This window comes from Lissotriton helveticus, chromosome 10 (assembly GCF_964261635.1).
Source record: "Lissotriton helveticus chromosome 10, aLisHel1.1, whole genome shotgun sequence".
Classification (NCBI taxonomy): Eukaryota; Metazoa; Chordata; class Amphibia; order Caudata; family Salamandridae; genus Lissotriton; species Lissotriton helveticus.
The window spans coordinates 1,090,970,710-1,090,997,743 of record NC_136071.1 but is presented as its reverse complement, the minus strand read 5'-3'; the positions used below and the strand labels follow the sequence as shown (position 1 = coordinate 1,090,997,743).

Genomic DNA, 27,034 nt, shown 5'->3' with positions numbered 1-27,034 from the left:
TCTCCGGTCGGGGAAGGGTGCGTTTGCACCAAACATTTCTTTGCCCCGCTTGGAAAGGGAAAAACTTTGCTCCCTCCTTGACCCTCATCATTGGGAGCCCGGTCTTTCCTCTGTTGGCGAGGTTAGCTATAGAATGCTCATGCAGAGGGAAAGACTCTGTAATAATACAAGTGGAGGGGGGAAAACCCCCAGTGTCACTCAAACATTTAGTAGTTTCTGTAAGCAGTGCCCGCGGAGAGATATGCTGCATTCAGAATTAAGACATTTGGAATAATTCAGAGTTATACAAGTTCTATGAACCCTAGGAGGTTCCTCTACATGTTTTGACTTTCTTTAGCGAGCTAATCAGTGACCGCAGTAAAAGATATATGATTTGCATCCCCCCGCACATACTTATCCTATTTTGTCTTTGTGGCTTTTAACAGGGGTGGCTGAGAAAGTAGTAATGAATTAAGCTACATCCCTGTGATAAATGGACACAAACAAGGGTAGGTCCCCAGAGAGGTGCATATAGGCAGGAGAAATTATAGTGGTTTGCAAGTTGACTTGCTATTCCGCCTGATTGCTACTTGATTTATGGACTGGTGCTTGGATTACTACCCTTTCGGTTTTCTCAACTGTAAAAAAAAAAATAATAATTGTTGATGTATCATGCACATTTGTAAATAATTGTTTATATGTGTTATTTATGTAATTCATATGTTGAAAAATGTCATCAGTTTGTGTTGCCCTTAATGTTCGGCATGATTTGAATGTTAATGAATTCATGGAATATTTTTTAAAAATGTGAAATAAATCACACAAGCCTTTGAATTGATTCCACTGGCTATGTTTTGTGTAAGTTCTAACTAAAGCTACTGGATACTCTTGTTTATATAATTATTGGTGGTCCCATCCAGTTAGCTTAGGACCAAAGCCTTCCTTGGGTTTCGAGCATTCAGAATCAAGACATTTGGAATAATTTGAAGTTGAACAAGTTCTATGAACCCCATGAGGTTCCTCTACATGTTTTGATTTTCTTTAGCCTGCTGATCAGTGACCGCAGTAATAAAGATATATGATTTGCACACCCCTGAACATACTTATCCTGTTCTGTTCTGTCTTTGTGGCTTTTAACAGGGGTGGCTGAGAAAGTGGTAATGAATTACGCTACACCCCTGTGATAAGTGGACACAAACAAGGGTAGGTCCTAGGGTTTGGGCAAAGTTACAAACCATCTATGGCTTCTTATTTTCCTTTACAGGTATAAAGCAACCCATGATATGTTATATCTGTTTACACCTGTATAGTACCAGTAGACAAGAGGAAGGGACAATAGTGTTAATGAATTCTTCCTTGGGTCATTTCAGGTCTCCCTCTGCAGTTCCTTTCCTATCCTTCCCTCACTTGATCATATTAATGATTTGGGCTATTACAGCAATTCAAACTAGGGACTAACAAGGGTTGGACCATTCTGAGCATCAATCTGATCCGGAGGATTTAACACCCTGACAGAAATGGTGCAACTGTTGTGGGCTGTCTCTGTAACTCTATGCATCATGGTTACATTAAAGTCAATGCCAGCTACCACCACAATATGTATGTGATTTCTGTATTTGGATGCTATGTGACTTGCCGTAAAATTTCAATAAACTTGATTATAGAAAAAATATCAAACTACAAGGAATATTCCACATGAAAAGCTAGAGAGATGATCCAGGAAAACAGATACATGGAAAGAGGCTTTTCTAAATCAAATCTTCTCAATACTGTAGCTAAAGTATTAACTTTAGACTGGTAACTACAAAGATTTATGCAGCTCCTTTTATAGGTCGTACTCAACTGCTTTCTTTTGTGTTCTCATAAAGGGATTCATATCCATAACCTTAATTTTTGAGAAGAAAATATTTTGTAATAAATTTGTTAAAAATCATCAACTAATAAATGTACCAATAGCTTAACAGACTGAATGCATCTAAGGACTCACTATCAAGGATGCAAACATGATTTCTTCAACATTCCAAAGAGGTTTCCGTTGGTATCAAGCATGGGCAAAAGATTCAAATTTTAGCATGACATTTCTCCACACAATAACATGTCGCTGAATGAAAGCAAGCAACAGTTGTTTGAATATATTGACAAAACAATAACAATTTATTACAATACTGTTAACCAATGTATTTTAATGCAGTTTACTATCTGGCTTACATCCGCCACCACCAACAATCCCATAATCAGAGCTCAAGATTTGCAAATATTTATCTACATTTTAACCCTGAATCAAGTCTTGTGGTGGTATCTGCAGCACATGAGGTCCTCTGCCTAATTTCTTATGACAGAGTTGTTGCATTCATGGTTACCGCTTCAACTTGAAAATTACAATGCTGTATTATGCAATTCTCTCAACTATCTTTTGAAATAAACATCTTTAATTCTATAGAATATAACTTTATCATTCCCTTTCAAGTGTTTCTGCTGAAAACCTTCATTTCCTATTTACCACTTATTAGTACATCGTTGGGAAACTGCAATTGGTACAAGAAACCGGACCAAATCTATCAATTATTTTCAAGTCGATCTAGCAACCATTTTACATAGCATACACGTTTTGTCTTTCCTTCTAAAAAAAAGTGATATAAAGGGTACCAAAGTGCCAATGTTGAGTTCCGTAATCAAATATATACATGTATGTGTATATATATATATATATATCTATATCCACGCTCCTGTACACCAATTACGAGTCACTCCTGCAGCGGGTGCCGTTTTATCGCGGTGGTGCGCCGCAATCGAAAATGATTGCTCCACTCACTCCAAATTCTCCCAGCCGGGATTGAAGACAAAGTAAGGCACTCACGGGGTTCATTTAGCTCAGCAGCAGAATTTATTTTTCAGACGCGTTTCGGGAGAACGCTCCCTTCGTCAGTGTTCTACAAAAAACGCGCGCAGTGGCAGCATATTATATCATTTCATTTCCGATTTGCAGGCATAGACATAAACATAGGACAAGCTTCGAGTCTAATCGTGCGCTCCATCTTGTAATGTCTAGTGCCATCTTTTGCAATAATGGGTGTGTAGTTTCATCCAACCAAATTGCCTAAATGGAAATTATTCATATTCTTCAATGTGCATGGCCATGATGCTTACTGGTAATTCACAAGTCAAAACTGTGAACACTTAAAGAACGCCATGATGCGTATTATGCGACCATCTAAATGAATAGGTGGTCATAATGTAGCCGTGGATCGGCTATAGCAGCATTAAGGCTGCCAGTATTTTCAGGCACCAACGTAGTGCAATGCGACTACAGACCAAACGGTCTGCCTGTCATGATCTCGCCGTGGATCGGCATCGCAGCCAATAAGGCTGCTCAATACCCAAGTATGCTTCATGACCATAATTCCACATCATAAATACTAAGGCTGGTTACTCTCACACCCAAACAAATACTTTTCCATCCAAAGCCTCAATCCTCAGTACAGGACCCAATGATTTACCAAATGTCCAACCATAAACAGCGTGAAAAACATGTTACATAATTCAGAAAGTTTGTCTGTACATCAATTTGATCCAGTTAATGTCAACATGTTCTACTGATATCTAATCAAGAGCACCTAACAGCAAGTGAAAATTTGTACTCTAGCCCAGATGAGTTGCCAATTCCTCCCCCATATTAAGCCCCCCCCGGGGCCTTCGTTTCCATGTCTATTATATAGCGGGATTCCAGCCTTCTGAGCATCTGTAACCTGTTTCCTCCTCTAGGGTTATCCACTACGTGATCTACACAGAAGAACCTCAACAGATCCCTGTTGCGGTTATGCTTGATAGCAAAGTGACGAGCGACCGGATAGGAAAAATCCTTATTCGCGATCGCTCGCATGTGCTCGAGTATTCGAAGTTTTACCGGATTAATTGTGCTGCCAATATATCTAAGTTGGCAGGGACATATCAAACAGTAAACTGCGTGATCAGTGTGACAGGACATAAACTTCTGTATCCTCTTTCCCCCTTTACATCCTCTCACCTCGTATGACAATGTACGCCTACTAAAGGCGCAAGCCTTGCATTTACCACACGGAAAAAAGCCTTTAGTTTCATTTAGGGTCCCAGGGCTCTTTCTGGTGGGATTAAGGTGACTTTGGACCAAATGGTCTCGTATACTTCTGGCCTTACCAAAGGTGATCAAAGGGGCAGCTGGCAAATCCGATCCAATGATCTGGTCGGTTTTTAGAATGTGCCAGTGTTTTTGCATAATTGCTCTCAATTGCCAAGAGTTTGCTGAGTAGGGGGTGATCATTCGAAACTGATTATCAACATTTGGACGTGGTTTAGTCTTAGGTTCGAAAAGAGAGTGTCTAGAGAGTCCTCTGACTCGGTTGAGTGCATTATTTAAGAGGTTATGTTTATACCCTCTTTCAGAAAATCTCTCAATGCTCTCTCGAGCAGACTGTTCAAAATCACTATCTAAAGTGCAGTTACGTCTTAATCTGAGTAGTTCTCCGTAAGGGATACTCTTCACTAACTTATCAGGGTGACTGCTTGTGGCGTGCAAAACGCTATTGCCCGCTGTAGGCTTGCGGTATAATGAGGTGCAGATTTTATCATCTCTTATAGTGACTAATAGGTCTAGGTAACTAACCTGCCCTTTACTGATCTCCCCCGTGAATGTCAGATTACAATCATTGTTATTTAGTGATTGGACAAACTGTTTGGCCTCTTCTATAGACCCATCCCAAATAAGGAACAGGTCATCAATATACCTGTACCATGCAATTACCCTCCTGTTAGATGTCTCATGTTGTGGGGCCCAGGCTACCTGCTCCTCCCACCAGCCCACGAACAAGTTCGCGTAACTGGGGGCGAAGCAGGAACCCATTGCTGTGCCAGATAATTGTTTGTATATCTGATCCTGAAATATAAAGATGTTAAAATACAAACAAAATTGGATAAGTTCCAACAGCATTTTGTTATGCATTGCAAATTTCAAAGGTTTCTTATCCAAAAAGTATTTCACAGCAAGCAGACCTCTCTCATGGTCAATAACCGTATAAAGACTTGTGATGTCAAGAGTCACGAGTGTATAGGTTGGGTGCCATTGAATCTTTTCAATTTTTTCAATAAAGTCAGACGTGTCTCTTACATCACAGTTTTAAACGCCACCTGCCCAGGTGGGCGCGGCTCTCCCACAGCCTTCTGGTGCGTGTAGTTTTTGATAATATTACCCCAGTGGGCACGCAGTTTTCCTTCCAAAGTTTTGCAAAATTAAAACCACAGTGGGTGAATGCTTGATACTCCGCTACGAGACTGCCCCGCTTTGCCGGTGTAGAAAGAACTTGGGCAGGTGGCGTTTAAAACTGTGATGTAATCTGCGCTAGTCCTCATTCCTGCATGCGCCACTGACGAAGGGAGTATTAATCCTGAAAGGCGTTTGGCCTACATGATTGAAATGCTGTTATCTGATGCTCGTGACTGCTGGCAAGGTGTGCAAACTTAATAAATGAACTTCACTTCAGCTTCTGTGGCTTCTCTCGAATTGTGTGCTACCTGGAAGTGGGATTATGTTTTAGCGGCTGGGCGCAGTCGTTGAGGGAAGCCCACAGCTGCCGGCTGGTCCGATCTGGGTCTGAAGTCAGAGCCGGATATTCACGGAAGAAGCAAGCACAAGCTGCAACTCAGGACTGCAACGAGTGCACAAGTTCTTTCTACACCGGCAAAGCGGGGCAGTCACGTAGCGGAGTGTCAAGCATTCACCCACTGTGGTTTTAATTTTGCAAAACTTTGGAAGGAAAACTGCGCGCCCACTGGGGTAATACTATCAAAAACTACACGCACCAGAAGGCTGTGGGAGAGCCGCGCCCACTTGGGCAGGTGGCGTTTAAAACTGTGATGTAATCTGCGCTAGTCCTCATTCCTGCATGCGCCACTGACGAAGGGAGTATTAATCCTGAAACGTGTTTGGCCTACATGATTGAAATGCTGTTATCTGATGCTCGTGACTGCTGGCAAGGTGTGAAAACTTAATAAATGAACTTCACTTCAGCTTCTGTGGCTTCTCTCGAATTGTGTGCTACCTGGAAGTGGGATTATATGTATATATATGTATATGAACATAAATTGTGAACACATCCCAAGGAGACAGTAGAAAAATGTTGTGCATCATACCAAATACTGCACATCACAGCAACACTAACACCATCAACCTGGATATTGCAACCTACTCCTCAAACACCAATTTCACTTGCATAGGTCATTCGATGTATTCTTTGACAAAGAATATGCTCAATATGCCATGTTTGTGTTAAAATGTTGAAAGCTACACTCCAATTGTAAATCCGGTCAGTCACATAAAACCAATTTATACATCTCCAATCACAATTCTGAATGACTTCAAAACTAATTATATACTATCACTCTTCTCTACTTCATAATTATCAAGGTTGTGTTATTGTTATTCATTTGTAGAGACAGCATGCCTAACTTGCTTATCCTAAAACTCCTTTGACCCAGTTTTAATCTGAAAAGGACCATAAAGTGCAACGTTTTTAAAGGATAATTCTCCAAAGTGACTCCTTATTTAAGAGCACTTTAAATAAAGCCAACATTCATGATAAATGGTGAAACTGAATACATTTAGCAAATAAATAGTTTCAATTATTAACAATTGGAAAGCTGCTTGTATAAACCAAGAGTTAATAGCATAACTTCTGGATCCCCGCTTTGTATATCAAGTGCTTTCAGCAGACAGTTCAAAGATTCTTTTAACTTGCCATCGTCTTTTAATTTTTTCCCAAGTTGAACTAAAGTATCATAACTATTAGTGGTATTATTAATCTCTGAATGGGCAATACTATTTTTTAAGTTACTCCGAATATCATCCTCTTTGAAAAAACTCTTTTCTGGACTACAGTAGTCAATTTGTTCTCCAGATACAAGCCCTCCATCACCAGTTGACTCCTCTCCTGCACTTTCTTCAGTGGGTTCTTCATGGGTTCCTTCTTCAGTGGATTCATTGAGCATGCCCATTTCAGTGGATTTATTGAGACTTTTCTCACTTAGTTCATCTCCAGTATCTTCCACCCTATCTAGCTCAGGTGAATTAGGAAGATCAGCTTCATCATCCAAGTAGCTAGAGTTACCACTGTTTAGCGGCGCTGAATGATCATCTTGTCCATCTTTGGGCTGGTTGAACTCTACCTTACTCTCCTCCTCTTCAACCATAAGATCAGCCTCTTGCATTTCTTCTTCCACATCACTGTCAGCTACAGTTTCATCCAGGTCATCCAGGTCTTCTACGGCAACCTGCACAAGAGATCTTCTTGAAGCAGTTGAGCGATTTAAACCCATACTCTTTCTAGTTGGGAAAAGCAACCCAAGGATAGAGCGGTCTCGTTTTGGAGTTGAAGCACTGATACCTTTCACTGAGGAATGGAAAGGACTGTTGAACGGAGAGATTGCTTGCTCACCATCACTGTAACCACAAAGAGAGACCTTTTCATTTTCACTTTCAGAATGTATTCTTTGGCTTTCTCTCTTATTTAAGTCCTCAATAAAAGCAGAAATATGGCCACTTTTTTCTTTGCTATCAGTAGTAATTCTTTGGATGTGCCTCTTTTTATCACTCGCATTGTCAATAAAAAGCCCATTTTCTTCATCACTTTCAGAGTCTATTTTTTGTACTCTTCTCTTCTTATCACTTACATTGTCATATACAAGACTAACATCGTCTTCACTTTCAGAATCAATTTTTTGTACTCTTCTCTTCTTATCACTTACATGATCAATAATGCTAGTTTCTTCACTTGCAGAATCAATTCTTCTGACTCGTCTGTTTTTATCAGTTACATTGTCAATTAAAGCAGGGCGGGAGCTATTTTCATCGCTATCAGAATTAATTCTTCCAAATCTTCTCCTACTTGAAACACATATGTCCTCTGTTTCAGACTCTTCTCCGCTCTCCATTTCAAGATTATCATCTGGATTTTGTTTAGACATGTCATTTTGATTTAAGTTTCTGTTACCTTGATTCTCTTCAACAAGTGAATTATTTTCATATACAACAGAACTTTCTACCAGAAGATGAAGGTTAGAGTTTTTTTCAATGTATTCAAATGAATTTTCCTTTGTACCCTGTTCACCTTCAACAGAGTCTTCCAGCAAAAGATTAAAGTCACACTGAAATGGAGACTGTGAGGCCAATGAGTCACCCTCATAATTACTGTCTCCAATAGGCCTAAATTGCCCAGGCAGTTGTAACATTCCTTCATGTGACTGCCTTGAACAACTTAATCCTGAAGCAAGGCTAGGCTGAACAAGACCTTCCACTGGTGATTTAAATATGCCCTCTGGCAATATGTTCTTGGAACTGGCCTTGTTTCTCTTATCACTTGAATTTAATGCATCAGAGGTTTCAAGCATAGCATGATCTTCCATTATTAAACGTGTGTCCATAGGTTTCTGTACTTGTCCAGAAATAGCAGAGTACCCTTTGAGCTCATCAGTCGGAGATTCGATTTCACAAGTAATAACGGAACCACAAGTCACAGTTTGTTTGTCACCTTCAATGCGAGGATTAGGGCGGTCCAAAGATGGGGCATTAAATGATTTAGTTTGTGACATAGAACAATGAATTTTATTGGAAACAAACTCAGCAGAAGTATCCAACATATGGCTGTCATTAACAAGCCGAGACTGTGCAGCGGGTGGAGGGAAACTTGAATGTTGTTCTTTGTTCAGCTGCTCAGTAAACTGAGATTCTTCCGTAATAAACACATCAGGTTTTGAAATACTCACTTCCAACATTTCTTCATCCGAATCTTCAATAACTAGACTAGTCATTTGGCAGCTGACATTAATAACATCCTCATCCGATGTCAGATCAACTGTGTTAGGCACAGAGAAATCTGGTTTTGCTTTATTTGCCTCTGAAGCAGGAGTACGCTTTGCTTTTCTTACAGGACCACCTACAGGTTGGTGTATCCAAGAATCTCCAGTTCCACTTACCATCTGTCCATGCATATGAGATTCTAACGTAACAAGTTCTTGAGCTTTCTGAACCCGATGCTGAATATAATTATACTCCTCTTCATCACCTTCCTGATCTTCATGTGCAGATGTCTCATTTGAGTACATAAGGTCATGATCAGAAATACCAAAGATGTTTAAAGTATGAAGACATGCAATATGTTCATCAAGTTCAGTATCTGTTTTCCTATGCGCTGAATGAAGACTTTGAAGTTGAATCTGTGTTGTGGATGTTTTAGCATCTACAAGAGAAAACAGTTCTCTCAGTTCTTGCTTACTGAAATATCTGAAAGGGTTCTTTTTATCACCAGTTGTTTGTCTGATTAAGGAATCTTTAAACACTTGCCGTCTGTATATCTTCTCCTCCACAGTACCACAAGTGATCAACCTATAGATGACTACATTTTCTGTTTGCCCAATTCTGTAAGCCCTGTCCACAGCTTGAGCATCAGTGGCAGGATTCCAGCTAGGATCAAATATGACAACTCTGTCTGCTGCAGTTAAGGTTATGCCAACACCACCCACTTGTGTAGTTAGTAAAAAGACAGAGTAATCGGTGTTAGTTTGAAACATATTAATGCGTCTCTCTCTTTCTGCAATGTGAGACACTGTTCCATCAATACGCATAACCTTAAAACCCCTGTTCTTTAAGATACGATCAATGATATCTAACATTTTTCTTGACTGGGAGAATACAAGAGTCCGATGCCCCTCCTCTTGTAGTCTTTCCAAAAGTCCCATAAGAAACACCAGCTTTCCAGACTCTTGAATAAGAGACTCATCAGAAAGATGATCAATTTTAGTTGGTCCGGTATGGCCAGTATACTCAATTTCATTGTATGTATCACCTTCATCTCCTTCAAGACCAAGCTCGCTGCAAGCACGTGCTGACAGTAATCTTGGGTGGTCGCACAGCTTCTTTAAGATATTTAGTTCAGCCAGAGGAGATCGTGTAGTCATCAATAACTCTTTGATCTGGTCCAATGAAATGAATTTTTGATAAATTTCTTCTTGTACCTCTGCTAAGTAAACCCAAACAATTAAGTCATTTTTTCTTGTAAGAGTTGGCATTTCGGGAGTACTAACATTTCGGCTTACTTCACTAGGGGCAACACTTACTCTATTATGTGATGATGCTCGATTCTTTTCAATGTCTTCCTTTGTTCTTCGGAGGAAGTACGGTTTGATGATATTCATAAGATTTTCTGATATTTTAAGCCCAAGAGCCTTTTCTCCTGGCGTAGAATCTTTCTCTCTAGCTCTAGTTATTGGGTTTTCGTATTCCATTTTAAACGTTTTAGATGTACCAAGCAGTGTTCCCTTACAGGCAAAGTCAAAGAGTGCCCACATCTCACGTAGATTATTTTGTACAGGAGTGCCAGTAAGGAGGATTCGGTACTTTGCAGGGATATTGTGGGCACATTTACTGGACTTTGTAGAGGAGCTTTTAATTTTGTGAGCTTCATCTAGAATCATATAGTCCCACATGAACTCTCGTCCATTATAGCTAGAAAGTTGCTCCCAATTATTAATCAGCATTTGGTAGGTAGTAATTATAATGCCACCCTTTCTTTGGACTTTTTCCAAATTTCTAGTACGTTCCTTCTTACTTGAACCATGAAACTCACTCACTCTCATTCCAGGAGTCCACTTTACAAATTCTTTCATCCAGTTGGTAATTAGTGTAGTTGGCATTACCAGGAGCACATATTTTATCAACTCTGCATCAAACATTCCGGATAGGAAAGCAATTATTTGTATGGTCTTCCCTAATCCCATGTCATCTGCCAACAAACCACCTTTTTTGTTGGAACGGTAAAGCTCATATAAGAAAACAATCCCTTCTTTCTGATGTGCAAAAAGTTTGTCGTTAAGATCTTTGTACAATAGTAGACCGCTGTTTAAAACGTCAACAAAGTCATCATTATCTTCTTCATCAAGGGTAACCACTTTAAGTGCCTCTTCGAGTTTCTTGATCCTGCTTTTTAGCTTTTCACTAGAGTGAATTTCGTTAGCCAAAGTAAACAGCTCTATGGACTTGGAGAGATTTCCCATCTTAGCTTCATTTTTCGCCTGCATCACATACCTGTGGAAACGGAAGACAGGAATGGACAAATATTCAGTCAAATGTGTACTTGATACATCAGTATTCTGACTGTCTCATCAGACCCCACATTCTTAAGAAAACTACATATTATTAGTTACCATTGACATCGTAAGACATGCAGGTGACCATGCTTTTAATGCTTTATTGGAGACTGAAACCTAAGATATAAAATGCTACACAATCTAAATTAACACACAAGTACATGGTATTCTACCCCCCCCACCCCACGCAAATCAGTTAAACTAGCTAATTTTCCTTTTTCGACTTCTTCTGGTTAAGGATAAAAGCTCTGCCATTTTAATAAAACCACCTAATTCACTATTAATTGCCAATAAAGTTGCACTAAACTATTCAAATTATCTAATAAACCAACCTTAGTCCATCCTTAACTAACCCTTAAATTACAGTACAAGGAGGCAAGAGATTTGGAAGGGTGAATAACTAAATAATGTAGAGAGACAAAGGACAAATATAGGCCAGATGGGAGATTGTCAAGTTTAGACAATCGCTTTTGTTCATCAGGAGATAACAGGCATTCAGTCTTGTAACCACTAAATCACTAATCAAACAGACAAATGGAATTGTTAAACTTAACTCAAATGTACAGTGGGGATGGGTGCAGCAGGAATCTGGAAGCACAAGTCTGGAGCACTTCTGCCCAGAACGAAGGTACAGCTAGCTTGTTGGGTTTCTGAAGGCACACAAGTACAATTACACAGTACCTAGACACATATCGATCTGGATAGAGGGCCTACATAGAATGACACAGCAGCCTACTTAGTAAAACAAACTGGCAATCCGAAAAGCCCTTGGGCAGAAATATTCATGAGGGGCAAAATCAACACGTCATATCTTTGCCAAAACATAACCACAATATCAAGATACAGAAGAAAAAAACAACATAGCATACAGGGAGAGACTAGGACATGGATTGTCCAACACTTTGCACAGAACACCTTAAACACACCTTCAGCAGACTGACTGCAGCATTTTAGAACACATCACAGGGTTATAGGGTAGAAGTAGGTCTTAGGTTAGTGTAAGTAGCAGTGTTCAGGTTAAATGTAGGGTCTATGTGGATGTAAAGGCAACACAGTTACTAATTAAAATAAAAAAATATCATGTCTATGTAGCGATAGGTCATAGTGGCTCCTACTTAATGGCAGTTTTGATGTCGCACAACCCCATGTGTCACATATTAACACCTCCAAACATCACACCACATAAAAGACATCTCAGAATTCAACACATCAAAATAATCCACATCATACACCAAGCCTCACCTTTGATAACATTACCCCAAAATATATACATTCATCATTTTATAAAAACCCAGAAAAGTAGTGACCTCAACTTTAGAAGCCATTTTCCATTCTCAATAGCTTAAGATGGTTCCCAAAGTAGGAACTCTGTACTCGAAGTAGGACTTTTAAATCTTAAGATTCTGAGTCTAAGTAGCAAGTAGGTTTGTGAACGATCCCAGGAGCCTAGATAGATGAGAGTTCAAAGAGTTTAGCCATGTAATCGGTTACACAGCCATGAACAGATGTCTGTGAAATGTCCATCAATTTGAAATGGGCTCTCTCTTTGTAGGTAGTAAATTCACTGATTCAACGGATGGCTACTGAGATATTTGCACCCCAAGGTGCATATGAGCCTTGCTCAACTTCCTGCAATTTGTTTGGTAGATTCTCAGGACGGTCAGTAAGGATGCAGCTGCCGTAAGCTCGACAAAACAGCACAATGACAAGCATTACCTAGACCGGTCTTGTTGAATATATTTGTTTACATCGCATGTGTTTACAACACATGCGATTACAACGTGGTTGTTACAACGACCGCGCTGTTACATCGCAGTACCATTACAACATAAGTCGTTACAACGACTTGCTTTAGGGGGCGCGCTCGACTTAGGAATAGTATAATTTACTATTCCAACTCCAGTGTGTGCAATAGTAGGGAAGGTGTTGGAATAGCAAATTATATTATTCCTTAGTTTAGAGCGCCCCCTAGAACGAGTCGCTGTAACAACTTGCGTTGTAATGGTACTGCGATGTAACAACGCGGTCGTTGTAACAACTACGTTGTAATCTCATGCATTGTAACATGCAATGATATGGCTGTTTCCCGTCTTGTCTAACATTAGACCCATGTGCTGCAATGTGATCTCCTTCCTCTGCCAAGACCTCATACAGCTATGTATAAAGGTGGTTTAAAAAATAGAAATAATCAACTTGGCTTTTTTCCTGATTAATAAAACTGCAATCAATTTGCTGTAGGATGTAAAGGTAGAGTAAACAAAAGAGCACCCAGTCCCCACTTGTTAATTGTAGCCTGATTAGGTGTTAAGATGTCATTGACCCAGACCTTTGCACTCACCATGCCATTAGGTGAAAAGATGTCATACCTAAGTCAAGAGAGGACCCAATGTGCAGCTTTTCTGCCAGTCATTCTTGCATGTATAGACTGTCAAGACATTCCTTGGTTGGTCGTGTTTCATTTAAAAAAAAAAAAAACCTTTTTTTTTTTAAACTTTCAATGCAAAAGATTTGGAAGAAATGCCAGACAGTGGCATGGAATTGATGCAGGATGCTGTACATTTATGTCAAAGTGTAGCCCACAGCTTGCAAAAAGTCAGCGGAGCACTGAACAAATTCAAAGGCAAAGATAGTCAATGAGGGATTGGACGGGAAGAGGGCTTCTGAGAGTGGAGGTGGACTGTTCCTTCCTTGTGATGTAGTGTCCTTTTAAGAGTTGTGTCTTAAACTTTTTCCTAAATTTGAGCAGAATTAGGCGGTCCTGATGGGAAGAAGGGGGATGTTCGAGATCCAGAGAGCAAACATGGAGAAGCACCGTTGCCTTGATTTCTCTTGCACTTCTTGATTTTCAGTCTGATGGTATCCTCATTCAAGAGAAATATGCTGCTCTACAGTTGTTTAGATACAAACAATGGTTCTGTTGGGTATTATTACTTTCAGGTAAGAAATAAATCTTTCAACAAACATATGCGTCATAAATCAACATATCCTATGTTTTAAAGAAAAAAAGTTGATTCACCAAATGCAAAACCAACCAAAGAAATAGGGGTCATGAGCAGTTTTTATCACTGTATTTGTTCAATTTAAACATTCATATCTTGCATGTGACCCTCTATAAAATGTTTTGAAAAACAGCTTCAAAAAACCATGCTTTGAAAGACAAAAGAAGCAATTAATACTTCCTATTAAACGGCGCAACAATATAAAAAGGTGAATAGTGACATTCCGTGACTTTTAGTGACATAAATGGTGCTCTATATACAGTTGTGAAAGGGTAAGGGGAAAAAGATAAACAATTTTTCTGTCTCAAGGTCAGTTTTTAAATAGTGTCTCTTTGATCAAGTAAGCCACCCTAGTAGACTAAAGTTACTTGACCCCAGTATACTGAACCTATGGGAAAAATGTGTCGACGTTTCGACCCTGCTGACGCCTAAATTGTGGGTCTTTAACGGGTCTTCTTCAGGACGGGGGAAGGGAGATGAAAAAGGCGCCTGTGAATTCAAGATGGAAAAACCATCAGGTTGGCAATGCAATTCAGATTGAAAAATTCTCTAAAAGGGTAAGAGTGAGCAGGTAATTAACTCACCTAATTCTTGTAATATTGGAAATAATCTTCAAAAGGCTCCTAATTCTGATCAAGAGATTTAAGCTGTTGAATATAATATTATAATATAAGGTTATGGACACAAGGAACACTCCTCATTTTAAGCCCACACCCTTCCCAGTAGACCCCTAGTGTGCCACTCACCTCCTGGGGCTGTCATCTCCAATATTATATTAATTCAGTGCGTGGCTTGTATTACTCCAACACATCTTAACATGTAATCTGGCCATCTAAATGAGGCTCCTAATTCTGATCAAGAGATTTAAGCTGTTGAATATAATATTATAATATAAGGTTATGGACACAAGGAACACTCCTCATTTTAAGCCCACACCATTCCCAGTAGACCCCTAGTGTGCCACTCACCTCCTGGGGCTGTCATCTCCAATATTATATTAATTCAGTGCGTGGCTTGTATTACTCCAACACATCTTAACATGTAATCTGGCCATCTAAATGAGGCAATCTAAAAAACAAATGGGACAATCCTATTTGTAACCCTGCTATACACTCGATAGTCTGGGACATTATTCTCACTTTCAGGTACTACACTCACCAATATAAAGTGGTTCAAACGAATGGAGAGATGTAGATCGTTATACAAGATTCATCTGCAATGTTAAAGAAATATTGTTAACGTGGGCTCTAATACGAATATTAGAACCAACCCACCCTGGTTACAGGGAATGTGCGCAGCAGTTCACGAACACTCACCAAAGGGCCGGCAAGCAGTCCCAATCACTAGTAAAGTTCGCGGCGGCGTGTTTCCGAGGCTCGCCTCGAGGACATTGTCATAAAAAAGTCTGTGATGCGGCCGTTGCGAACGACAAGCGTCATAGGCGTGGAAGGACTGGTAACCTAGCAACGACGCCTACAACAACCCACGTCAGTCAGTGACGTATTCATTGGGTGTGTACTAATGGGCGTGATTACCCACAAAAGTGCATTCAAATCGCAGCATAAGAAATCAGCCTGCGAAAGAAACGTGAAAAAGCATGTAACCTAGTAACCACGCAAACACAAAAGAAAATCAATAACGTATGGAGTGGGTGTATTTAAATGGGCTTGATTATCCACGATGTTGCTATTCACAAAGTCCCAAACATCAATGAGACTCCACCAAGAAAACGTAATGTAATCTCTTTACGGAGATGTATTCATTAAGGCATTACTTTGTTAGAAAGGCCGATCTTTAATTTCATAAGGGAGATAAGACAGTATCTAGCGCTGTTACCCATTCAATGTGGATGTTCATGTTACATAGTTACACTCCAATCATAGCACTTCCTGTAGAGAGATGTAACATTTGCCTTCCATTCAGTACATCATAAATAGACATGGATTCCAACCGTCAATTGTCCCATCTGCCTTGCTCTCTTCCCTCTCGTTCAGACCTTCCTGCACTGTATTAAGAGAGTGAATCCACCTACATTCCTTGTAATTCAAAGACTTTGAAAGGGAACCACCTCTAGCCCCTGAGATTACCCTTTCTAACACTCTCCACCTTATGTCACTTGGTTTATGTCCTAGTGTGGTGTAATGTTCCACCAGGGGAGCGCCAATCGTGTTACACCTAAGTCGACTAAGGTGGAGAGTGAAGAGACAGCAAGGCAGATGGGACAATTGTAAGATGTTGAACATGTCACAACACTCTAAATGTTATTGTTACTATGAGAATGGCAAAGGTGGGTGGTGGTTCCAGTGAGATACAGAAATGAAGTTCGACATAGCTGTAGCGTTACATAATCACATGTACGGTAGGAATCCATGTCTATTTATGATGTACTGAATGTTAGGCAAATGTTACATCTCCCTACAGGAAGTGCTATGATTGGAGTGTAACTATGTAACATGAACATCCACATTGAATCAAATGTACGGTTGGAATAGAATCATGTCTATTTATGATGTACTGAATGGAAGGCAAATGTTACATCTCCCTACAGGATGTGCTATGATTGGAGTGTAACTATGTAACATGAACATCCACATTGAATGGGTAACAGCGTTAGATACTGTCTTATCTCCCTTATGAAATTAAAGATCGGCCTTTCTAACAAGGTAATGCCTTAATGAATACATCTCCGTAAAGAGATTACATTACGTTTTCTTGGTGGAGTCTCATTGATGTTTGGGACTTTGTGAATAGCAACATCGTGGATAATCAAGCCCATTTAAATACACCCACTCCATACGTTATTGATTTTCTTTTGTGTTAGCGTGGTTACTAGGTTACATGCTTTTTCACGTTTCTTTCGCAGGCTGATTTCTTATGCTGCGATTTGAATGCACTTTTGCGGGTAATCACGCCCATTAGTACACACCCACTGAATAAGTCATTGACTGACCTGGGTTGTTGTAGGCGTCGTTGCTAGGTTACCAGTCCTTCCACGCCTATGACGCTTGTCGTTCGCACCGGCCGCATCACAGACTTTTTTATGACAACGTCCTCGAGGCGAGCCTCGGAAACACGCCGCCGTGAACTTTACTAGTGATTGGGACTGCTTGCCGGCCCTTTGGTGAGTGTACGTGAACTGCTGCGCACATTCACTGTAACCAGGGTGGGTTGTTTCTAATATTCGTATTAGAGCCCACATTAACAATATTTCTTTAACATTGCAGATGAATCTTGTATAACGGGCTGCACTATAACGATCTACATCTCTCCATTCATTTGAACCACTTTATATTGGTGAGTGCAGTACCTGAAAGTGAGAATAATGTCCCAGGCTATCGAGTGTATAGCTGGGTTACAAATAGGATTGTCTCATTTGTTTTTTAGATTTCCTCATTTAGATGGCCAGATTACATGTTAAGATGTGTTGGAGCAATACAAGCCACGCACTGAATTAATATAATATTGGAGATGACAGCCCCAGGAGGTGAGTGGCACACTAGGGGTCTACTGGGAATGGTGTGGGCTTAAAATGAGAGGAGTGTTCCTTGTGTCCATAACCTTATATTATAATATTATATTCAACAGCTTAAATCTCTTGATCAGAATTAGGAGCCTTTTGAAGATTATTTCCAATATTACAAGAATTAGGTGAGTTAATTACCTGCTCACTCTTACCCTTTTAGAGAATTTTTCAATCTGAATTGCATTGCCAACCTGATGGTTTTTCCATCTTGAATTCACAGGCGCCTTTTCCACCTCCCTTCCCCCGTCCTGAAGAAGACCCGTTAAAGACCCACAATTTAAGCATCAGCAGGGTCGAAACGTCGACAAATTTTTCCCATAGGATCAGTATACTGGGGTCAAGATACTTTAGTCTACTAGGGTGGCTTACTTGACCAAAGACACTATTTAGAAACTGACCTTGAGACAGAAAAATTGTTTGTCTTTTTCCCCTTACCCTTTCACAACTGTATATAGAGCACTATTTATGTCACTAAAAGTCACGGAATGTCACTATTCACCTTTTTATATTGTTGTGCCGTTTAATAGGAAGTATTAATTGCTTCTTTTGTCTTTCAAAGCATGGTTTTTTTAAGCGGTTTTTCAAAACATTTTATAGAGGGTCTATCACATGTAAGATATGAATGTTAAATTGAACAAATACAGTGATTAAAACTGCTCATGACCCCTATGTCTTTGGTTGGTTTTGCATTTGGTGAATCATCTTTTTTGATTAAAACATAGGATATGTTGATTTATGACGCATATGTTTGTTGAAAGATTTGTTTCTTCCCTGAAAGTAATAATACCCGACAGAACCATTGTTTGTATCTAAATAGTACTGCCCAGGTTCTGAGGGATACTGGGTAACCCCATACTACGTGCTCTACAGTTGTTAGCAAAGTGATCTTAGAAAAACATTTAGGTACTAAGGTATGTAATTATCAGTAGTCATTCATACCCCAAGGAATGTTTGACAACTCTAATGACACGTTGTGCATTTGAAAGCATATTTGTTAGTACAAATGCTCAATCTGGGTTAGGATTTAATGGCCATTTCATGGAGGATCCGAGGTCCCTCACCCAAGGAATTTGGGGGAAATTATAAATGCAGCAAGTGGCAATAAGCACGCTAGACCAGTAGCCTAGTGTGCAATATTGTAAGATTACACTGCAGGAGTGACGGAGGCTGGGGTAAATCAATCCATGGACTCTAAAGTAATCTATTTGCAAACAGTGCATACTGTAATATTGGCCAACAGTGGTCAAAACAGGGCAGACTTTAGAACCTGCTTTACAGGGGTGTCAGATGCTCTTCCAATGCATCCTTGGAAATGCAGTAGTAAATGGTGCTCATTAAATAACCTCAGGTCAGTACCGATGGAGAAAAAGGATTTCAAGAGTGCTTCACCTGGGCCTGGCTGGGACGCCTCCGGGTAGCCATCGCGCTTTACAAATCTTCATTCCATTCCATTCCAAGGATTGCATATTGGTTCAAGCACAGCTAATTTACCTGCATAGTGCATTAAGGATACAGGGCATAGCATTTTTGAGACTTGTGACCCTCCTCCATACCTTATTCTACTAGAGATCCAGGGACCGCTGAGGCCTTGCATCCAACTGAAGAGATGAGACCATGCTAGTCCTGCTACAAAATGACTGCTCATCGTGTCCATGTGTATATATTCTCAGCATTACAATGCAGAGCTCTGCAATGTTCGACACACTAAAGCACAGGCACTCTACCTGCATGGCATAGCATTTTGGATTCATGTATGATGTCCTGCCGTGCTACAGACCAGGCTCAGGCCTAGTTCTGGCTGGTGGGCACGACTCCTTGGAAGCTACTCCCATGCTATAAAAGAACATGCATCAGTGGGGCAGCAGCTCAAAACTTGGCAAGCAAGTCTTCTATCAGGATGGAAAGAGGACATTAACTGGACACCCAGGCTGGATACAACTATAAAGATGTTTTCTAGTTTTATAAATTGTATTACTCTTTTTTTCAGTCCTAGTTAACCATTGCAGTTCAGTTGTGATTAAAGGGTTTCCTAAAGTCTTGTTTGACCTCTCCACTAATGGAGACAGTCTAATACTTTGGTCTTCCCTGATGAAGATGACTGGTGCATCCTCAGGATGGCTCACGGAGCCAATTGTGCCACCAAACTTCATTTAGCCTGGAAAAAAATAACAAACTGACATTATTTTGCACAAGCCTCCAAATCGAACTTTGTATTGTCGGATCCTAATAACAGTGATGTCCATTTTAACCCAGAAGTCACAAATTAGCTGGAGATTCTCTCAAGCTCAGGGAAGGTCCCCATGTTTGAATTGAAGAATGGTCCCAGTAAAGCAGTTGCTGTCCGGAGAAGGAGTAAACATGCCTATTTAGGAAAATGCTCTTCTAGAATGTGTAAAACCAGTAGAGGCTACTGCAAATAGAAGATTAGAAGGAACATGTTTTCCTTCAGTAAGTCTCTTGATATATTTTCCTCTTCAAATGTATAACAAGCATTTGCAATGCAACAGGTCTCGCAGTAACGCAAGTTTGAGCTATTGACATTGCAAATGACAATGCCTTTTATTTTTGTTTTCATTTTTAAAACATAAAAAAGGCATGGTCATTTACAATGGCAATAGCTTAAACTCACGTAAATGCGAGACCTATTGCATTGCAAATGCTTGTTTACAGATGTTGCATGGTGTTAAAAAACAAACGCAACATGTCTCTACAAAATGTAATACACTCCCACCTGTTACCTGTATTAAAAACAAATTCAAGGAAAATGGTATTTAGAATAATGTATGTTTGCAAATTATTCAAGGTCATCAGGGCACGACTGTGTGGAGATAAGAGCCAAATCTATCAGGGGGCCCCCTGAAAGGCTGGGGCCCTGGGCCAGAGCCAATGTGCCTGTGCCTTAAAACATCTGTGCCCACTGGTCCCTCTGCAAGTCCTGCTGCTGTACTTGGCCCTATTCGGGGCGCTGCTGGTGTTGCTCTTAATCCTGCTCTTCGCCGTCATCAAGCAGCTGAAAAACATGGTGGTGTCCAACGCTGCCCTGCAGCCCGGCCGCGCCGCTCGGCCCTCCGCAAGCCCTGGGACCTCTGGCTGGAGCAGGCTATGTAAAGCGCACCCTTCACCCTGCAACCACCCGGCAGATGAGGGACCCCAGCACGGACCAAAGGAAACACGAGTGGAGCTCTCGACATGTTACACACGGTGCAAGTGGCACTCACTGGCTGCGAGTCTCACTCCTCGGAACACAGATTCATACCCGGAGTGGTTCTAACACCCGTGACGAGTCTCGTAGCCGGAGAGCTGCCTCACGCGTGGGAATGCAATCTGATACCGGGCGAACTATGGCATATCTCAGAGTGCAATGTCACACCTTGGAGTGCAGTCTCACACCATGCAACTAGGGTGCTAACTCTCATCGGATAGTACAGTCTCATGGCCGAGGGGCTCCCCGCATTTGAGAATATAGTCTGACGCCAGTAAACGTAGTGTCACGCCTGGAGTGCTGTGATACCTGGTGGTATACTAACTCGCTTGCAGTGCTGTCTCACCCCAGGGATTCAAGTGTCACTTCTGACTTCTTTTTAACATATGGGAGTACAATCTCAGCCTGGGGTGCTGTCTCACACTTGGAGTGCCGTTTGCCATTTGGTAGTGCAGTCTCAAAGCACGAGTGCTCTCTCTCACGCTTATAAATGCAGTCTCACAGAAGGAGTGCTTTCTCACACCTGGAAGTGGCGTCGCCCATTTGGGAGCGTGGGCTCGGTTCTTGGGTGAATTCTCACAACTGGGGAGGGGGGGGGGGGAGTTGTATGTGATGGGCCATTGAGTAAAAGGTGAGTCGAACTCCTGCTTCCTTGGAATTTCCAATGAGATACAACGCATTCGAAGTACAATTTCGAGGACCACAGGAGAGGACATTGGTAATGCCTTTTAATGTGAGGAAGGAAATGCAAAAAGGTTTCTTAATTTCCAAAACGACAGGTCTTCCTCCCAGGATAGAGGCAGCTAAGCGGGAGACTGCTACACACCCCGCCCCTCTCCCCCCATGTTTACGCAGAAGAGAACAAACAGGTTACAGCGAGTGTGAGCCTCTGCCCAACCTCCCTTGCCCACTGGTTGCCTGTTACTCGCACCCTCCCGCCTCACAGTCCCTGGGGGTGTATGGGAATCTCGGGGGAGGGGGGGCGCACCTGTTCAAGGCCATTGCCCTCCACGCATAAGGAGGGATTAATCTGCCCTTTCAATGAAAAGTATTTATAAATACAACATTTTTTATCCATCCTTTCTCCCCAATGCATTGTAAAAAAGTTTAGAAAAGGAGAGCGGTGTGCCGGGCTCCGAATTAAAGTAAAAAAAAAAAAAACAAATAGATCACGGTGTCCCTGAAGGGGCGCCGCGCTCAGCATGCACATACAACAACGAAACAAGCATTTGCAATGCAATAGGTACAATTGTATTGCAAATCGTTACGTTTAAGAGCTGTGGCAGAACATGGGGGACACCCTTCGCCTTCCTCTGTGCAGAGACAACATTAACATTAAGTGTGCCACGCGCTGCCTATCTGAGCTTTGCTCTTGTAAAAACTCCACAAAATAAAACCAGCATTTCCCTGTAGCAGCCGCAGGTGGTGTGAGGCACCGGAGGCACTCCTCGCAGCTGCCAACCGGCTGAACAGGAACTAAAAAAACAAGTTGCTCGGACTGAAACCGAAACCTTCCAAGGGGCGGGACTTCCGTCTTCGGAAGCCGCGCACGCGCCCACGGAGAGAAGCAGTGCTGGTGACGCGGGGCTCCCATGCCCGAGGGAGAGCCCCGCGGAGGCTGCAAGACTGACTTTAGAATGGCGGTAAGTGGGGCTGGGGGGCTTGTATGTTTGCGGCGGGGGGGGGCTTGTATGTTTGCGGCGGCGGTGCTTGTATGTATGCGGCGGTGGCCGGGGCCTCTGTATGTGTGTGTGCGTGAGTGTGTGTAGGTGCGCTCCTGTGTGTGTGCGCGGCGGGTGTGTGCCAGTGAGTGGGGGGGGGGTGCGCGGGTGTGTGTGCGCCTTCCTGCCTGCATGTGCATGTGTGTGTTCAGGGAATCTGTGGCAGGGGACGTGCACGGCACCGGGCTGGGCGTGCGCGCCCACGAGGTCAAATCTCCGGCAGGAGAAGCGTGTGACAGTCTGCTGTCCACATTCCCCCAAGTGACAACATAAGTTGTCTCGCCCTAGACAGCAAAAGCTTCGCTTTTGCTTTCGTCTAGGCGAGACCTAAAAAGGGGCATTGATGGTGAGGGACCGCACTTCGAAATAAAATCTAATTTTGATTCTGATACCAACCGCCAATAATAAAGGTAACTAGTTGGACACAACTCAGCCATAAGTATTTTGCCTCTTATAGACAGTATGTAAGACGCTGGTGCTGCAGTTGATGCCAAAATGTTGGATATGCAGGTAGAAAAAGGGCAGAATTGGGAAGCATCTGTGCCATCAATCAAGGCTTGTTTTCAGCGGCTTCTGTCAGTATTGCTAGGTAACAGGCATGGGTCAATATTAGAAAAGAGGACATTCCATTCATACAGTGTCATGAAAATTTTGGTCCATTTTTTGGGCTTCTTAGCTGACTAGGGTTAGATCCATTTCTAATTGTATTGGTCTAGCTAGTAAAGTAAGCACGCTGTATATTCTCTGCCAGAATTGTTCTTACCGATCTTAGCACCTGAAACTGAAGATTATCCAAGGGTTGTGCAGCAAAAACTGTTTTTCTACTACAGTCCTGAGCAAGTTCTATTGATCCAAAGAGTTGGAGAATTACACCTGAAAATGCTTTTTGAAGAGATGCGTCTTGGGGTCATTCCTAAATTAAATAAGGTTCGAATTCATTATAAAGGGATCACGGTTGGACTTCCAACGTCTGGGTGCTAGCCAGGATAAGGCTTGGTTGGCTATTTTACTTTTCCTTCATTTTTTTAGGTAATACAAGTAAGAGGACCATATTTCCTCTTGTGGGTCTTTCGCCACCAGTTGTGTGAAGTTTGTTGTTGAGGTTAGAAGTAAAACTGCCACGGATGACCTAGTAGGCAACGAAGAAAATTTTGCGAGCAATGCAGGCAAATAGAGGCAGCCGGCCAGTCAATGTAGTTGCTTAATTGCAGGGGTGAACTGTCCTGCCTTATTTGCATTAGATGCGAGTCAGGCAGCTGTAAGTAGAGTTTTTTTGAGAGGGATAGGCGTTGGTTTAGATAGTGCAGCAAAGAGGACACTGCCTCCATTGATTTGTGAAAGGACGAGGGATTAAACAACATTCCTGAGATCTGCTGGGAGAATACACAATTTGATTTTTAGAGGTGTAGTTGGTATGTTTGCAGATTTGGTTAGCTTACCGAGGTCTTTGGTTGGGTTCAGGTTGAAATTTATGATGAAGCAAAGTTATTTTGATGATGGTACTTGGGATGATGTAATGCCCAGTGGGTGAAGGTAGTTGAGCTAATCTGGGACTGGCGGAAGGGAGCTCGTTGAATGAAGTAGAATTAACGCAGTTTTGTTTGGGTTCAGTTTTACAGAAATAGCAAAATCAATTAGCTTTTAAGGAAAAGTGTTGAGATGTGATGTCTGAGAGATTGAAAACAGACATAGGCAGGGTCATCCGCATATTGTTATAAGGATACTTTCTTATCAGGATGTTGGACCTGGCCCTTCTTGCATTCCTCATGTAGTTTTCTGACCCTCTTTTTGTTGGCTTCAGGACTCTGGACACTTTACCACTGCTGATCACTATTAAGCTGAGTGTGCTTTCTCCTTTAAAACATGGCATGATTGGTTTACACCTGTGTGGCATATTCCATTTACTTCTTAAGTCCCTTGTACAGAGGTATCGCATAAACCCAGGGCCTGTATATGAAATACTACTAGTGGGCCTGCAGCGTTGCTTGAGCCACTGTTGGACTTGGCCCTTTTTGCAGGGTCATCCCTGAATTTGTTGCCTTTCTCCTGTATTTTGTCTGACCTGTTGGCTGTTTTATGACTCTGGGCACTTGACCACTGCTGATCAGTGCTAAAGTGCATATGCTCTCCCTATTGTAAATTGCTATATGGATTAGTGATTCCATGATTGGCTGGTTTGGTTTACTTGTCAGAGCCTAGTATAGTGCACGGAGTGTGCCCAGGGCTTGTAAACCAAATGCTGCTAGTGGGCGTGCAGCACTGGTTTTGCCACCCACAGAAGCAGCCTGTAAAAGTGTGTCTCAGGTCTGCCATTGCAGAGCCTGTGTGCAGTCTGGTACTGCAATGTTGACTGGGCATGTGCACCCACTTGCCAGTCCCCAAACCTTCCCTTTTCTTCATATTAGACACCCCTATGGTAGGGCCAAGTGCAGGGTGCATTGTAAGCATAAGGTAGGATAAGCCATGATGTGTGTGGCATGTCCTAATAGTGAATTACAGCCATTTTCGTTTTTCACTATTGCAAGGCTACCCAATTCCCATAGGCCTGAATGAGCAGTTAGATTATTACATTTTATATTCCTAACTGACTCCGGGAACTAGGTAGAAATTCGAGTTTAGCATGCCTGAACTCAGGATCATACAATGCATCTTTTAGTGAAGTTGGTTTTAACATTCTGTGTTTGAAAATACCACTTTTAGAAAGTAGGTATTTTCTGGTCTAACTATCCAAGCCTGCCTCTGCTAGGTTGTGTATTCCTTGTCTGGAGTTTGAGTGACAAGGGCTGGGGGATTCTATGAGACAGGGTGAATCAGCCCAGTGCTGAATAGAGAGATCTGCATCTAGATGGGAGGTAGGAGTTGCACCTGGGACCTGAATAGGGCTGTGCCTTCCCTCCACAATGCCGGCTCAACCCCCTGTAGTGAGTCTGATGCCTCTGCCCTGCACTGTGAAAGGAAAGGAGTCATGTCAACAGAGTGCCCCAGGACTGACCAGAACTGGTTAGGACTAGGCAAAGGCCCCTCTGCCCTCAGAGGACAAAGGCATTTGGGATATAAGTATTGGGACCCTGATCCCAAGAATTTAGATCACTTTTGGACAACAAGAAGAAACCTTTGCTGAGGAGTGGAACCAGAGAGACTGAGGGGAGACTATCCATAAGCTGAAGTGCTGCTTGGGGGACTGGAGCACTTTGTTGACATGATTCCTTCTCTCCTTTCACAGTACAGGGCAGAGACATCAGACGCACCACAGGGGGTGGAACCAGCATTGTGGAAGGCAGGCACAGCCCTATTCAAGGTTCAGGTGCAACTCCTCTCTCCCATCCAGCTGCAGATCTCTATTCACCACTGGGTGACCCATCCGGTCTCTTGGAATCCCTCAGCCCTGTCACTCACAAAACCAGACAAAGGAATACACAACCTAGCAGTGGCAGGTTTGAATGGTTAGACAAGCAAATACCTACTTTCTAAAAGTGGGATTTTCAAACACAGAATGTTAAAACCAACTTCACTAAAAGATGCATTTTATCATTCTGGGTTGAGGCATACTAAACTTGAATTTCTACCTAGTTCCCCAAGTCAGTTAGGATTATAAAATGTAATAATCTAACTGCTCATTGTGGCCTATGGGGATTAGGTAGCCTTGCAATAGTGAAAAACGAAAATGGCTGTAATTCACTATTAGGACATGCCACACACACATCAGGGCTTGACCTACCTTATGCCCGTGGGCCTACCATAGGGGTGTCTGACATGAAGAAAAGGGAAGGTTTAGGGACTGGGAAGTGGGTGCACTTGCCCAGTCAACATGGCAGTACCAGACTGCAAACAGGCTCTGCAATGGCAGACCTGAGACACGCTTTTACAGGCTGCTTCTGTGGGTGGCACAACCAGTGCTGCAAGCCCACTAGCAGCATTTGGTTTACAAGCCCTGGGCACACTCAGTGCACTGTACTAGGGTCTGACCAGTAAACCAAATCAGCCAATCATGGAATCACCAATCCATCCATCAATTTACATTAGGGAGAGCATATGCACTTTAGCACTGATCAGCAGTGGTAAAGTGTCCAGAGTCATAAACAGCCAACAACAGGTCAGAAAACATGAAGGAGGAAGGTAAAAAGTTCAAGGATGCCCCTGCACAAAGGGCCAAGTCCAACACCACCCATGGAAACAGACCAAGCACAGGTGTGGTAGGTTTCCTTAGAAGCCAGCTGAGGGGCAAAATCCACACCTGCCCAAATTGCAAAAAAGGGTTGGTTTACAGTGGCAAGATTCGATGTTTTTATGTTGCGTTTTCTGCCCTTTCCTGTCACGGGCGCATGGCCCACTTGCACAAGTGAGGTGGAGTTTTTTTTTTCAAGAGAGGTCTGTTGGGGGTGGAGAGAGCTGGGTGGTAGGAAATTTGAGGATCTCGCAGATTCCAATTTCAAACTTGTTT

The 27,034-nt window shown here is 42.1% G+C and overlaps 1 protein-coding gene across 1 annotated transcript in view; it reads right to left on the bottom strand.

Annotated features, from left to right (window-relative positions):
* Positions 1-6,492: 6,492 nt before the first annotated feature.
* Positions 6,493-27,034, bottom strand: part of ERCC6L (ERCC excision repair 6 like, spindle assembly checkpoint helicase) — a 46,897-nt gene continuing 26,355 nt past the window's right edge. The window contains exon 2 of the mRNA XM_078663800.1: positions 6,493-11,086. Coding sequence (XP_078519926.1) covers positions 6,634-11,086 — 4,453 coding nt within the window. The 3' untranslated portion in view covers positions 6,493-6,633. The remainder of the gene's footprint in view (positions 11,087-27,034) is intronic.